Source organism: Ambystoma mexicanum, chromosome 2p (genome assembly GCF_040938575.1).
Source record: "Ambystoma mexicanum isolate Mex_15411 chromosome 2p, UKY_AmexF1_1, whole genome shotgun sequence".
Taxonomy (NCBI): Eukaryota; Metazoa; Chordata; class Amphibia; order Caudata; family Ambystomatidae; genus Ambystoma; species Ambystoma mexicanum.
Genome location: NC_090923.1, coordinates 737,746,159 through 737,758,197, shown reverse-complemented (window position 1 = coordinate 737,758,197; position 12,039 = coordinate 737,746,159). Strand labels below are relative to the sequence as shown.

The window sequence follows — 12,039 nt, the reverse complement described above, 5'->3', positions numbered from 1 at the left end:
TTTTAAAAAAGCATCTCTAAAGAGGATCTACTAGCTTTGTGTTGATTCTAGAAAAGTATTTTAAAGTATATTTGATTGTTACCTATATTGCCCTCTTTAAAGAATGCTTTATTTTTATTTTATTTTTTTTACTGTTTTTCTTAGGAGTTAGCCTAAGAACATTTATCAAAAGGGTCGATTTCTGTAGTTTCAAACTTCTTCTTACTATTGTGCCATTTCAGAAGTTTCCTGGGTACAGAGTCGCCTCTTGATACCAGTCATTTGTTTGTTTCCAGATGTCATTTAGGTAGACAGATGTTCCTCTTTGATTTGTCGAAATATTGCATCAATTTGGCTTACCAACGCTATCGTCCATCTTGTGGTTTCACCAGCTATCAAGCGATTCCATAGGTAAAGAATGCTTTATTTAAAAACTGAGGTTAAATTAAACTATTTTATAACTACATCCTTGAATGTAGTGTTCCTTGGCTACCTGTATTTGCGAAGTTAATTGCTACATCTCCTATTTACCCCTCTTGAGATGAGCCTGGCTGCTCCAAAAGGTGGGTTGCCCATTTCCAAGAGGACAAGTGTTGTGTAGTCTCCGACAGGGTTACTACATCAACTCTTGCCTAACAAGAGGGCTTCTAGGTAAGTAATCAGACTTTCTGGTCGGCCGATTGGTTTGTTGATTCATTGTATCGATGACATAACTTGTGTTATGGTAGCAGGGTTTTCTGACTGTGACTTTGTCCTGAAAAAAAGGCAATGGACTGGCTCTGGAGTAGTCCATTATTGTATTTGAGTGTGGACCAAGCTTCGAGAAGCAACAGTGATTTTACAGATGTAGACAGCAGTGCAGGTGCATAACAGAGCGGTTTTCAGAGGGAACCGCAGAACACACATACTGATACTGCAGCTGTTGGGATACAGAGGAGGGGTACAGCTGAACAGGGTGGCAGGGAGGAGAGGGTCGAACGGCATCGATCAGTGGTCCGGGGAAGGTCAGAGGGGGCGATGTGATGGCATAGGTGTTGATGAGGAGAGACTCCTTGAAGAGGTGGGTCTAGAGTTCTTTTCTGAATTGTTGAAGTTTGTGGAGAGTCTGCTGATGGGGATCAGTTTCCATAGTCTTGTGGCGTAGGCAGAGAAGGCTTGTTTTCTGGTCTTTTCCTTTTTTGCAGCAACGGATTTCATGCCTGCACCTGTCCTGGCTTCTGGTGATGCGCTGTCTGCTGGAGATGCTGTGTTTCTGTGTGGTATCCTGGTGATTTGAGGGCGACTGCCTTATAGATGATGCAGCAAGACTTGAAGGTGATTTATGCGTGCATTGGGAGCCATTGAAGGTAGATGAGGGCCGGGGTGATGTGGTCTCATCTGCGTAGACCCTTGATGAGGCGGGCAGCTGCTTGTAGGACACTTCTCAGGGGCACAAGGGAGGAAAATGGCCAGCCTTCGAGGAGGGCATTGCCCTCATGTACCAGTGCTTGAATGGTGGATCTAAAGTTGTCCAGAGGGAGGAAGGGCTTGACTTTCCTTAGGCGGGAGAGCTGATGCAAAGCTGTCTGAATTTCCGTAGCCATGTGTCTTGAAGGAGAGGTGTGTGTCGATGTGGAACCCGATGGACTTGGCACATGTGGTGTGCTTGGGTGTGAAGCCCTCTGGGTATGAATTCAGTCTTGGAAAGGTTAAGCTTCAAGTATGTACTGAACATCTAAGACTGGATCAGTGAGGAGCAGGTTTTGAGCCTGTGGATGCCCTTGATGGAGTCGATCTTGAGGTATAGCTGTGTGGTGTCGGCGTATTGGTGGATGTTGTGTTTGGCTAGAGTTCTCCCAGCGGCTCCATGTACAGATTGAAGATCATAGGGGAGAGGATGGAACCCTCTGGGACTCCACAGGTGATGGGTAGCATTGGAGGTCTAGTATGGAGTCCATCTGAACAAACTGCTGGTGGTTGGCGAGGTAGGACTGGAACCAGCATAGGACAAGGCAGCTGATCTGCCCCCCCCGACCACCCCCCCCCCAATGCCTCCCATGCACCTATGTAGGTTGCCCGTGAGCACCTTGTGGTCTACCGTGTCAAATGTGGCAGAGAGGTTGAGTAGAACCACAAGGCTGGGGTGGCTGTTAAGGATTTTGAGGGTGTCGTTGACCACCTGTATGGTTGCCCTGTCTGTGCTGTTTTTCGGTCTGAATCCGGATTGGTAGGTTTGGAGAACATTGTTGGTGTCAATGTGTTACTGCAGTTGAACGGCTACTGCTTTCTTAATGATCTTACCTAGAAAGGGAAGATGGGTGATGGGGCGATGGTTACCTAGGTTGTTGGGATCCAGAGGGGGTTTCTTTTGAGGGAGTATTTGTCCTGTCTTTAAGGTCGATAGGAATGTACCTCGAGTTTGGGAGCTGTTGAAGATTTCCAGGTAGGGAAGGAGACCATATGCACAGAGGATGCTTGAGGATGGGTGCTGTGAGGATGTCCGTATACAATGTGGTGTTGAGAGCAGCCAGAGTTCCTCTGTAGAGAGTGTCTTGAATATTGTCTATGGTGTGGAGATTTCGCAAGGAGGGACATGAGGTGGGTCTGTGGATGCAGAGCTGGTGTGTATGTGCTTGCAAATCTTGCTGAAAAGTGTTTGTGGAAGTGCTTATTTTGATGTTGTGCTATGGCAGAATTGGGTAGCAGGTTTATGCAGTGCTTGACCACTTTGAAGAGGGCTCTGCTTTTGTCTGCTTCTGCTATGGTGGCCGTGCTGATTAGTTGTCGGTGTAACTTGGAATGTGTATGAATAGCGCTGTGCAAAGAAATATTTATTACAAAGCATTTCTGTTTTATAGTTGAAACATATTTTTACTTGCTTATAAAATAGTCCCTTCTGGGACTATCATTTGTATTCCCCAAAATATAATTTTACTCCCACGTTAATCTTATCTGGAGCACTGCGTGTGTCGGTTGAAGGAGGCTGAGAGTAAGCGGTGAGTGCTTCCAGCAGAGTCACAGTTCGGTTGGGGGTTCTCGGTCCATGTGATGTGGAGGTTGCCATGGTGTTAAGTTCTTTCAGGACCTGAAGGCTTGTCTGATAGGTTTCTGCTGAGAGTGCTTGACTGGGGTGGTGTGCTGGATGTTAAAAGGCACAGCCAACTGGTCAGACCAGTCAAGCGGGAGAGGAGAGCTGTAGTGGAGAGAAGGCAGTGCAGTGGCAATTGGGTCGAGGATGTTACTTTTCTCGTGTGTTGGATCTTTCATGTGCTGCATGAGACTGAGGGTTTCGAGAAGGCAGAGAAGAGTTTCCTTCATCGGTTTGGTGACCTTGTTGCATGAGAGGTTGAAAATCGCCTAGGAAGATGTTGGTGTGTGTGAGGGACATGGTGGTGACCAGGTCGTTGAAGTCTCTGATGAAGGCAGTGTTGGGTTTGGGTGATCTGTAGATGAGATGGTATGTGAATGTGTCATCTGGGAAAGCGGAAAGTGGCAGGAGAGGACTTCGAAGGAGCCAATGTTGTCGATGCCCAGTTTGGTGCAGGGCCTCAAGGTCTTGTGTATGACCTGAGGTCTCCGCCTGTGTTGGATGCTGTAGCCAACGTGGAACAAGGATGTCTTGGATGTGGGTGGGTGTCAGCCAGGTCTCAGCGATGATGGCGTCAAGGTCGTGTGTAGTGATGATGATGGCAATGTCCGCTGCATAGGTGATCGCTGAGCAGACATTGGCGAGCATCAACCTCTGTGTTGTGGGTGCTGATGGGCTTGAGGCTGATGTGGGTGAGGTCGGTACATCTCATTTTGGCGCTGCTGTTTCGCCGCGGGCCGGTTTGCCGCAACTGCTTTGGCGCGGCGGTCAGTTCGGCGCGCCCATTTTGGCGCATAAGCCTTTCTGGCGCCGTCGATTTGGCGCGAGGGACGTTTGGACGTGACTGACCTTGCAGCCACGTCTAAACTCCCTCACGCCAAATTCAAAAGAATAATTATTTTTATGGTGTGGAGATTTCGCAAGGAGGGACATGAGGTGGGTCTGTGGATGCAGAGCTGATGTGTATGTGCTTGCAAATCTTGGTGAAAAGTGTTTATGGAAGTGCTTATTTTGATGTTGTGGTATGGCAGAATTAGGTAGCAGGTTTATGCAGTGCTTGACCACTTTGGGCTCTGCTTTTGTCTGCTTTTCAAATGCATCACGTTGGCAGGTAATGTTAACGTGTTGCATTTGAAAAAAATTGTGGGTGTGGGACCGGAGCAGAGCCTACCTGAGCAACTGCTGCGAGAGCCAGCATACCAGCCCCCAACCCTGCCAGCCCCCCACCCTGCCCCAGCGGTGCGCTGCTTGAGGCACAGCGGGAAGTGCACCAGGATCACACAGCTTGTGACAAGAGTCTCCAGCTGCACAGAGGGGGGGGGGGCAGTGCGCAGAGTGAGCACAGATGGGGGAGTGGCTGCTCGGTCCACAATTCCCTGCATGGGAGGACTCTGAATGCCAAGGGCAATGCTGACTAGACCTCGTGTGACCGTGACAGCACCCCTGGGACTGGCACCCCACTGACCTGCCCACATCATGGGGGGGGTTCTGTGAGGCGTTCCTGATCTGCTGCTCTCTGTTAAGGGTCCCCTGGATCTATGTTAGATCAATGGATCCAAGGGACCCTGGATCTATGTGAGTACCAGGGCTGGGGGCAGCGGGGCTGTGTGAATGACTGACCGCACATAGGGCTGAATCTACTCTGGGCGCTTCTGGGGTATCCGCTCCGTGAGTCCCTCTGCATGTGTAGTGTGGAAGGCTGCTACAGGGCACCCTCACAACGTCACAGAACCAGGAGAAATGTGGGGCTGTTTGAATTAGTGAGCTAGTGAAATGGCATAGCACTTCCTCTCCTCTCTGCGCTTACCGGAGGATCGGGGCTATAAGAGTGCCAGCGGTGATGTCTCTGCATTTGTACTGCCTGAGTCGCCAGGGGGGGGGCGGGGTAGGGTGGCTGGGGGGTAATCCCTAAGCAAAGGATACGATCCTGGGAAAATCATGTAATATAAGTAGCGCCTTAATGCACTCCGGTTAAGAATGCTTTACAAATGTATTTAGGTTTACATCTCCATGTGTCGTTTCTGGAGTCCCTATAAGGATTCAGTGCATAGTTCGTGTTTTCATGTTATAATCTTCTATTAAGGCAACCCTCACTCGTGGTTTAATGAATATGGAGTTGCTTCTGGCACGGGGGAATACACTCCCACTCCCTTGCTGCATTCCCAGGGTCGCCCTTTTCATTCTGGGACTTGTAGTCTGTTCCATCGTTATGGCGATCTAAACGGTGCCCAAGGAGCATTGGGGCGAGCTCTCCTCCCGCGCAAAAACATCCTGGCGCCTGAACATCCCCGTGGCGAACTGGCCGCGCCGAACTGGCCGCGCCAAATCGTCCTGCTCCGGGGTGAGATTGCTGCACTGTCAGGGTACATGCCTTAGACGGGGCTGCCTGCTTGCAGTGCTGTGGTGGGAGAAGTAACTTTCATTTTAGTATGTTGGTATAAATACGGCATCCACAGCACTTCCATGCTGTACCCATCTGTCATGGGTGCAGGGATGAAGGGCAAACTGAGGCATACAGAAATGGAAGTGCCAGGAGGTAGCAAATGCTGCAGCAGTGATGTGGTTGGTGTCTGTGTGTGATTTGTCTTTTGTTTTGAATATAGTTTGTGGCACAATCAAGCTTTGGTAAGATGTCTTGAAGTACATTATGCAGAGGCTGTTAAACTGCTCTACCTTGGTATGTGAATGCATTACACAGTTTTACAGCCAACAACTTCTGTGAATGTGGACTTTGTGGCATTGACCTGTGGTATGTAGAGGATGTACCAGAGGTGGGGGTATGAACGAATTGACAAGTGCATTGACACAACTAGGATTTACTTGAAGCTACGACACAAGTACGGAATTCTCACACTTTGGCATTATTTTAGCAATATTATTTCAGCCAGAACTCATTAGAAAGATGGAACCTGGGAGGTTTTTTCGAATGTAATGGCTGGGGAAGCCTGCTTTTCTGGAAAGTTGGTAGACTGCTGTAATGGTAAGCAAATTGGAGTCTTGGGATGGGGAACATGAATGTAAGTGGTGAGAGCTGTTGCATAGTGTGACTTTGAACGAAATTGCTGCGGCACACTGCTGATTAAAGGAGCAGACCTAGGCTTGTCCGAGATGAGGTTTATTTAGTGTATTTTTTTTTTTTGTATTTTATTTTCCTCTCTTCAGACCTTTTTCTCACCAGGTTTATTTAAGGTGTCTCTGCCGGTCCTAAAATCACTTGTCAAGTTGTGTTTTGGGATTTTATTAAACTGTTTGTCAGCACCACATAGTTCTGGAGCTCAACACAATTCTCATGTAAGCTAAACTGATTTTGGGGTGTCTAAGCCATCTTCTCAGGCTGTGGGGAGGAACCACTCCATTATTAAATTGCATGCAAATGTGTGTCATATTCGCTTTTTTTTTTCCTTCACTTTTTTATGAAGTGAAACGTTTAGTTGTAAAAAATGTTGTTAGTAGTGTATGGGAGTAGTAGTATGTAGGTTAAAAAAAATACAATGATTTCTCTGTCTTGTTTTGGTGCTTTCAGCTAGCTCTTTTGGAGCTCAATTTCTTACCCACCACTGGAACCAAGCTGACGAAGCAGCAACTCATACTGGCTAGTAAGTGTCTATTATTTTAAACTATGCCATTATTTTAGTTTTAAAGCTTGTCTCCGTTTTGTGACCGTTCTGCAACATTGAACCAGTCTTCCTATTATCTGACACCTCTAGATTTCATTGACAATACAAAGTGAATATTATCTATCTGGAACAAATTACTTTTGGCTTAATGAGGAAAAAAGTGAACCGAGGACATCTTGCATGGTGGATATTTCAGACACTGAAACCAGTTTGCTGTGCATAGAGGTGCTCGGTTATTCTGCCCCCGCCCCCCCCCATACTTTAGGTTTCAATGGCAGACTAAAGAAAAAAATGTTGTGCATGGATCAAGATTGTGCAAGACGTAATGGTCGATGAAAATGTGATGTGGGTGACGTGGAATGGCTTAATAGGAGCCCGTGGCTTTGGGAACATGATATTTCTAATTTCGTCTGGAAATTGCTGCATTTCAGTTAAAAACAGGTTCTCTGTCTTGAGGGTCACATAATGCAGATTGAGGTTTGAAATTAGTTTGAATGTGAAACTAATTTACGAGCAGTCTGCTGATGTTGGAATATTCCCATGATCCTCCCAACCCTGAAGGGTTCAGTCCTAGTTGTTCTGGCTTGATGGACCCCACAGGTTTGAAATATCAGTTCCAGTCCACTGTATTACCTTTCTGGCCCAAGTCATTGATGGGCTTGTGGAATGCAGTTGGATCATGGCGATCTGAGCGCTTTTGATGAGTGTGCTTTAATTTTTCTATACTGCTCTTGGAGGAAGGATGTAAAACATTACACTTTACAAAATCTAAGTATTTTTCTTTTCTGATACCATGACACTGGGAATGGGATGTTGGTTTCTGAACAAGTAAAATGTACTGTCTGTCTTTATCACTTCATTTCATTTCCCCATCTCTTCAGTGCCCTCTTAGGTTAGTTTCAGTTTTTATCGGCAATCAAGAAGTGTAACAATCCCTACTTGCTGGGGTACCAACATAAAGACTTTCCTTTGTGACCTGCCTAACAAAGATATGGTAACACAGGGTATATAGAGCCTTTGGGTATTGCTAATTGCCACCCCTCAAAGACTATTTCTTGCCTCCATAAATAGTGTAGGATGCCACTTCGGAGCAACAGCCATTGTGCCCTATTCTAAAATGATCCTGCTTCATAAACATTGCATCAAAAGCTTAGTTTTTGCAACATAAGATATTATCAAATGATACTGAGTTGGGAGTGACTTCTTCTGGGTCTGAGCTGAGCCATTGACCATACTTGTTTAATTTCCCAAAGGAGACATTCTTGAGATTGGCGCACAATGGAGTATCTTGAAGAAGGACATTCCATCGTTTGAAAGATACATGGCTCAGCTGAAATGTTATTATTTTGACTACAAGTGAGTAATTCTGTTCTGTGGTTCTTGTGAAATGTTTGAAAATGTTGTATTTGCTTATCTGTGCACTTGATGCAATGCCTCCACCCTGTTGATTTAAGTCAATAAAGGAGTAACCTTTTCCTAAAAACTGATTCCTCACATGGGCACTCATAGTTAATAGTAATATAGACGGAAAGTGCTTGCTTACAGAGCAAATATTTGAGCTAAAGCTGCTTTTGAAGAATGAGTCCTGGACAATTCCCCTTTCTTGGAATCTCCTGTACATTTGAGCAGTGTGGCATGAATAAGAATGTACTGGTGGCCACCAGAGGAGGAGGGTGCAGTGAAGCAGCTAGGGAACAGGGTGCCTCTGGGCTGGCAAACCGCCCAAGGAATGTGGTGAGGAGAAACTAGGGCATTGAAGGGTGTAGTTAGATTAGAGGGGCCAAGTGGGTGGGAAATGGAAGGGGGTTGTGCGACTCTCCACTGCATGCTGGAAAAGGGCAGGGTGCTGGGGGGAACTGGACTGTTGAGGGGTGGGGAAATTGTGCAGGCTCCCTGGCATTTATTGGTTCTCTCGCCAGCATGGTGAAAGGAAAAAGCAGCATGCCTGATCAGGCACAGCATTTGTGTGGTAAAGGGATCAGTGCCACAATTTTTTACAAAAACTGGCAGGCAGGCGGTGGTGTGACTAATCCAGGGAATTTGTCCCTTCTCCCCAAGGGGGAACCCACACCTGTTGAGACTAGGGAGGCGAGCCTGCTACACCAAACCCTCTAGGGGTTTGGGCAAGCGGGATCTCACTGGAAGTGACTTCCCCCTTGGGGGACAAGGATTCCCAATCTTAAATTCTATGTTTTCATCCTACACTGGTATTGATGATCGTGATGACCTGTTGGGGAGAATTTCCATCTTGTGTTTAATTCTTCCCCACTTAGTGAGTCCCCCAGCACATTTTGCTGGGATATTGGCTTTTTATCAGACTCTCCGGAGTGAGAGGGAAGCTTTTTATTTACTAATTCGTTGTCTATGACTCTGGGATTCCGTTTTGTCTAACTTTGAGGGAGTCTGCTTCTTTTAATGGCATCTGTATTTTCCTATTGCAGCACACTGCACCTTCAGTGCAGTATTGCTGGAAGCTCCTTGAGCTTCCCTCTTTGATTTTCTTTTATATTCCTTTGATTACGTTTACCAGTATAGGGGGATATTTGTTAACCTACCTATACTTGTAGGGCTGAGGGAATAGATAATATTCCTCCTCTCACTTCACTTGTAACTTGGTGTCAGCATATCTGAATGGCTGGTGGCAGTGGTTATTTTCTACTGACTTGTGACATGCAGGCTTCCGTTGCAGCTGCTGTAAAGGACATATGGGTCACCATAGACCCAAAATGGTGCTGGTATTCTTTTTTTCGCAAACTTACGATGGCTTACCCTTTCTTGAACTTTCCTCTGTTAGCCTTTGTTTGTTGGGGGGGGGGGGGTTATGGGGGAGGGAACGGCAGGAAGACCTGCTCATTCCTTTCTTTGGCTTGCTCCCATTGGGAAGCCCGCCCAGAGGTGACAGTGTGTCTGGGAGGACAGGAACCTGGGAGTGTACCGAAACTCCCCTGGTCTTTGTCCTAAAGTATGTCTGCTTATATCCAGTTCTAACTGGGTGCCTGGCTGTCTCATTGGGTCACCCACCACCCAAAGTTTTACATGAATGCTGATTGGCTGGGTTTGTGCATAAAAGGTGAGGGTCATGATGCTCAAGTCAGACGACCACTGGAAGATCTATTCCGAAGAAGAGAATGTCTGCAGCGACTGCCAAGCTGACTGAGTGACCGCTGCAGCTCCAGCTCTTTCTTCTAAGCAACAGGGACAGACCGGACGACTTCCTCCCTTGAACTGGTGGGCCTAACCAGTCTCAAGAACATGTGAAAACTTGTGGAATCTTCCTGAGCCTACAGAGACTCTATCCTGATCGTAGAAGTCCCCTCCGAGAGAAGGAAGCCAGTATGCCAAGTGACAACCGTCACTGCTCCAAAGCCTGTGTCGGGCCTCCACAACCAAGTGCTGTGAAGATTGTCTGCTGTTCATCCCTGTGACAGAGTCTGACCGTCTGCTCCCACCAGAAGTTCATCCAGCCACCAAGGCCAGATACCTGAACCAAAGTTGTTGTTGTCTTACATTGGGGACCCGCTGGTGACCTTGCTCTTCATCCCAGACGATACTGTCTAACTCCTGGGTAATTATCTAGTCAGTTGCTGTTGGCTCCACCTGAGCTTCTTGAGTTGCTTTGGGGTGGATGCTCCCAACCGTGTTCTCCCATGCCCAGGACACCCGTCCGAGGGCCTGAAATTCTTCAGGTGGCCTAAGTTGTCACACTGAACCCTTCCAATCAACACCTGTTACTACAAAAAGTGTCATTTGTACATTTGGCAACTTTTGACAGCATCTGCCTTCCTTTGTTCTGCTGTCCATGGGTTACTGGTCCCCCAGTGCCCCCTTCTGACTTTTTGAGACTCTCCCTTCCCAGATAGGGTTGGACCTCTAAAGATCAGCCTTTCCTAGAGTTAAGTTTTCAGTAATGCTAGTTCAGTAATTGTTGCTTAATGTATGATTGCTAACCTAAAACTACTCCTGTAATTACCTGATTATCATCTAAATGTGTTTGAAATGAGTATTGCTACAGCAAATATCTAGTGTAAACTATCTCTGTGAACTGTTTTTATTTACCTGAATTGCTTTGAATTTAACATTGCCTAGTGTATATAATAAACCTGTTTTTATATAACTACAGTGTCTAGTGTTTCCTTGACTAAAAGTGTGTGCAGCGGTCTTTGCACTCAACTAACACCCCTGTCCCACTCAGACTAAGCCTGGCTACTCGCCCATTGCTACAACATACTTGTGTAGTTCAGGCCTATACTAAGAGTTGGAGCCCTGTGGCCCCCAAGTAAGAGTCTTGTACATTGCTACCACTGGTGAACTTGAGAGACACTCCCTAACACCTTTCCCTATTAATAATGTGCTTGTTGAACCCGCCTAAAAAGTTCACTGGACCGTGCTTCTCATTGTGGAAAACTACACATAACCAACGCAGCAACCAGGGAGAGGAAGCTGCCATGAATGTGCCGAGAGGTAGCTGCCGCATGGGTCCGAGGCACCTTTGAGGCAGGACCACCAATGTTGCATGGTGGGCTAGAGGCCAGCAGTACAGCAGTGAATCCATAGAGATGCCAGAGGAGCGAGACGCCTATCTCTGACCAAGTGCACCGGCAGAAGCCGAAAGGAACAAAGGTGCCGAGGCAGAAGGACAGAAGTTGCCGGATGCAAGAAACCTGCGTCCCACAGAGAACGACCCTGTCACAGGAGCGAACACCTCCCCACCCCCCCCCCCCCACTCAAGGAGAAGATGACAGGATCTTTTGAGATGGATTTCTAGAATCTGGCCTGGTGGTCAGATTTTAGGAGGCCACCCTAGTTATGATAAAAAGGGAAATGAGTGGTTCGCCAAAACCCCGATCAAGGTATGTGGATAAACCGGCAAGGCTTTCTCAGGAAATTAGGAGTGTGGTCAGGGGCTCTCAATCAGTTAATACAGTATGGCACACAATTAAATTTAGACAGCCATGTTCAGTTATTATAGACTATCTGGATACACTGGAAAATTAATCCAACAGGTAGTATTATCTCAACACTGATTATGTACAGTCGCCAAAGGTTCAAATTACATTAAATCAACAGCAAAGCAGGTAAGTATTTTAGATGCAGAAAATAATGGAACAAGAGCACAATACAATGTCTCAACTAAGATGAATGGGGCCTTGTACCCAAAAGTCACAGGAGCCACATTGTTTCTCACTACAATGTCTGAGTAGGTTTCATGGGTCTTGTGTTGGTGATAGTTTTAAAGCTCTGCAAAAATGTGTAAATCTCTGCACCAATTTTACCAGATATGTTTTCCTTTTTTCCAGTACCAAGGCTTCTTTCACATGGTCTTTCTTCTCTTCCCCACCGAACCCCCCCTCCAACCTCCCCCCCACACCCTCCTCT

General features: G+C 46.7%; 1 protein-coding gene across 2 annotated transcripts in view; it reads left to right on the top strand.

Annotated features, from left to right (window-relative positions):
* Positions 1 to 12,039, top strand: part of PSMD8 (proteasome 26S subunit, non-ATPase 8) — a 251,293-nt gene that overhangs the window by 26,492 nt on the left and 212,762 nt on the right. For both annotated transcript variants that reach the window (XM_069644355.1, XM_069644356.1), the window contains exons 2-3: positions 6,570 to 6,642; positions 7,917 to 8,019. In XM_069644355.1, the coding sequence (XP_069500456.1) occupies positions 6,570 to 6,642; positions 7,917 to 8,019 (176 nt within the window). The remainder of the gene's footprint in view (positions 1 to 6,569; positions 6,643 to 7,916; positions 8,020 to 12,039) is intronic.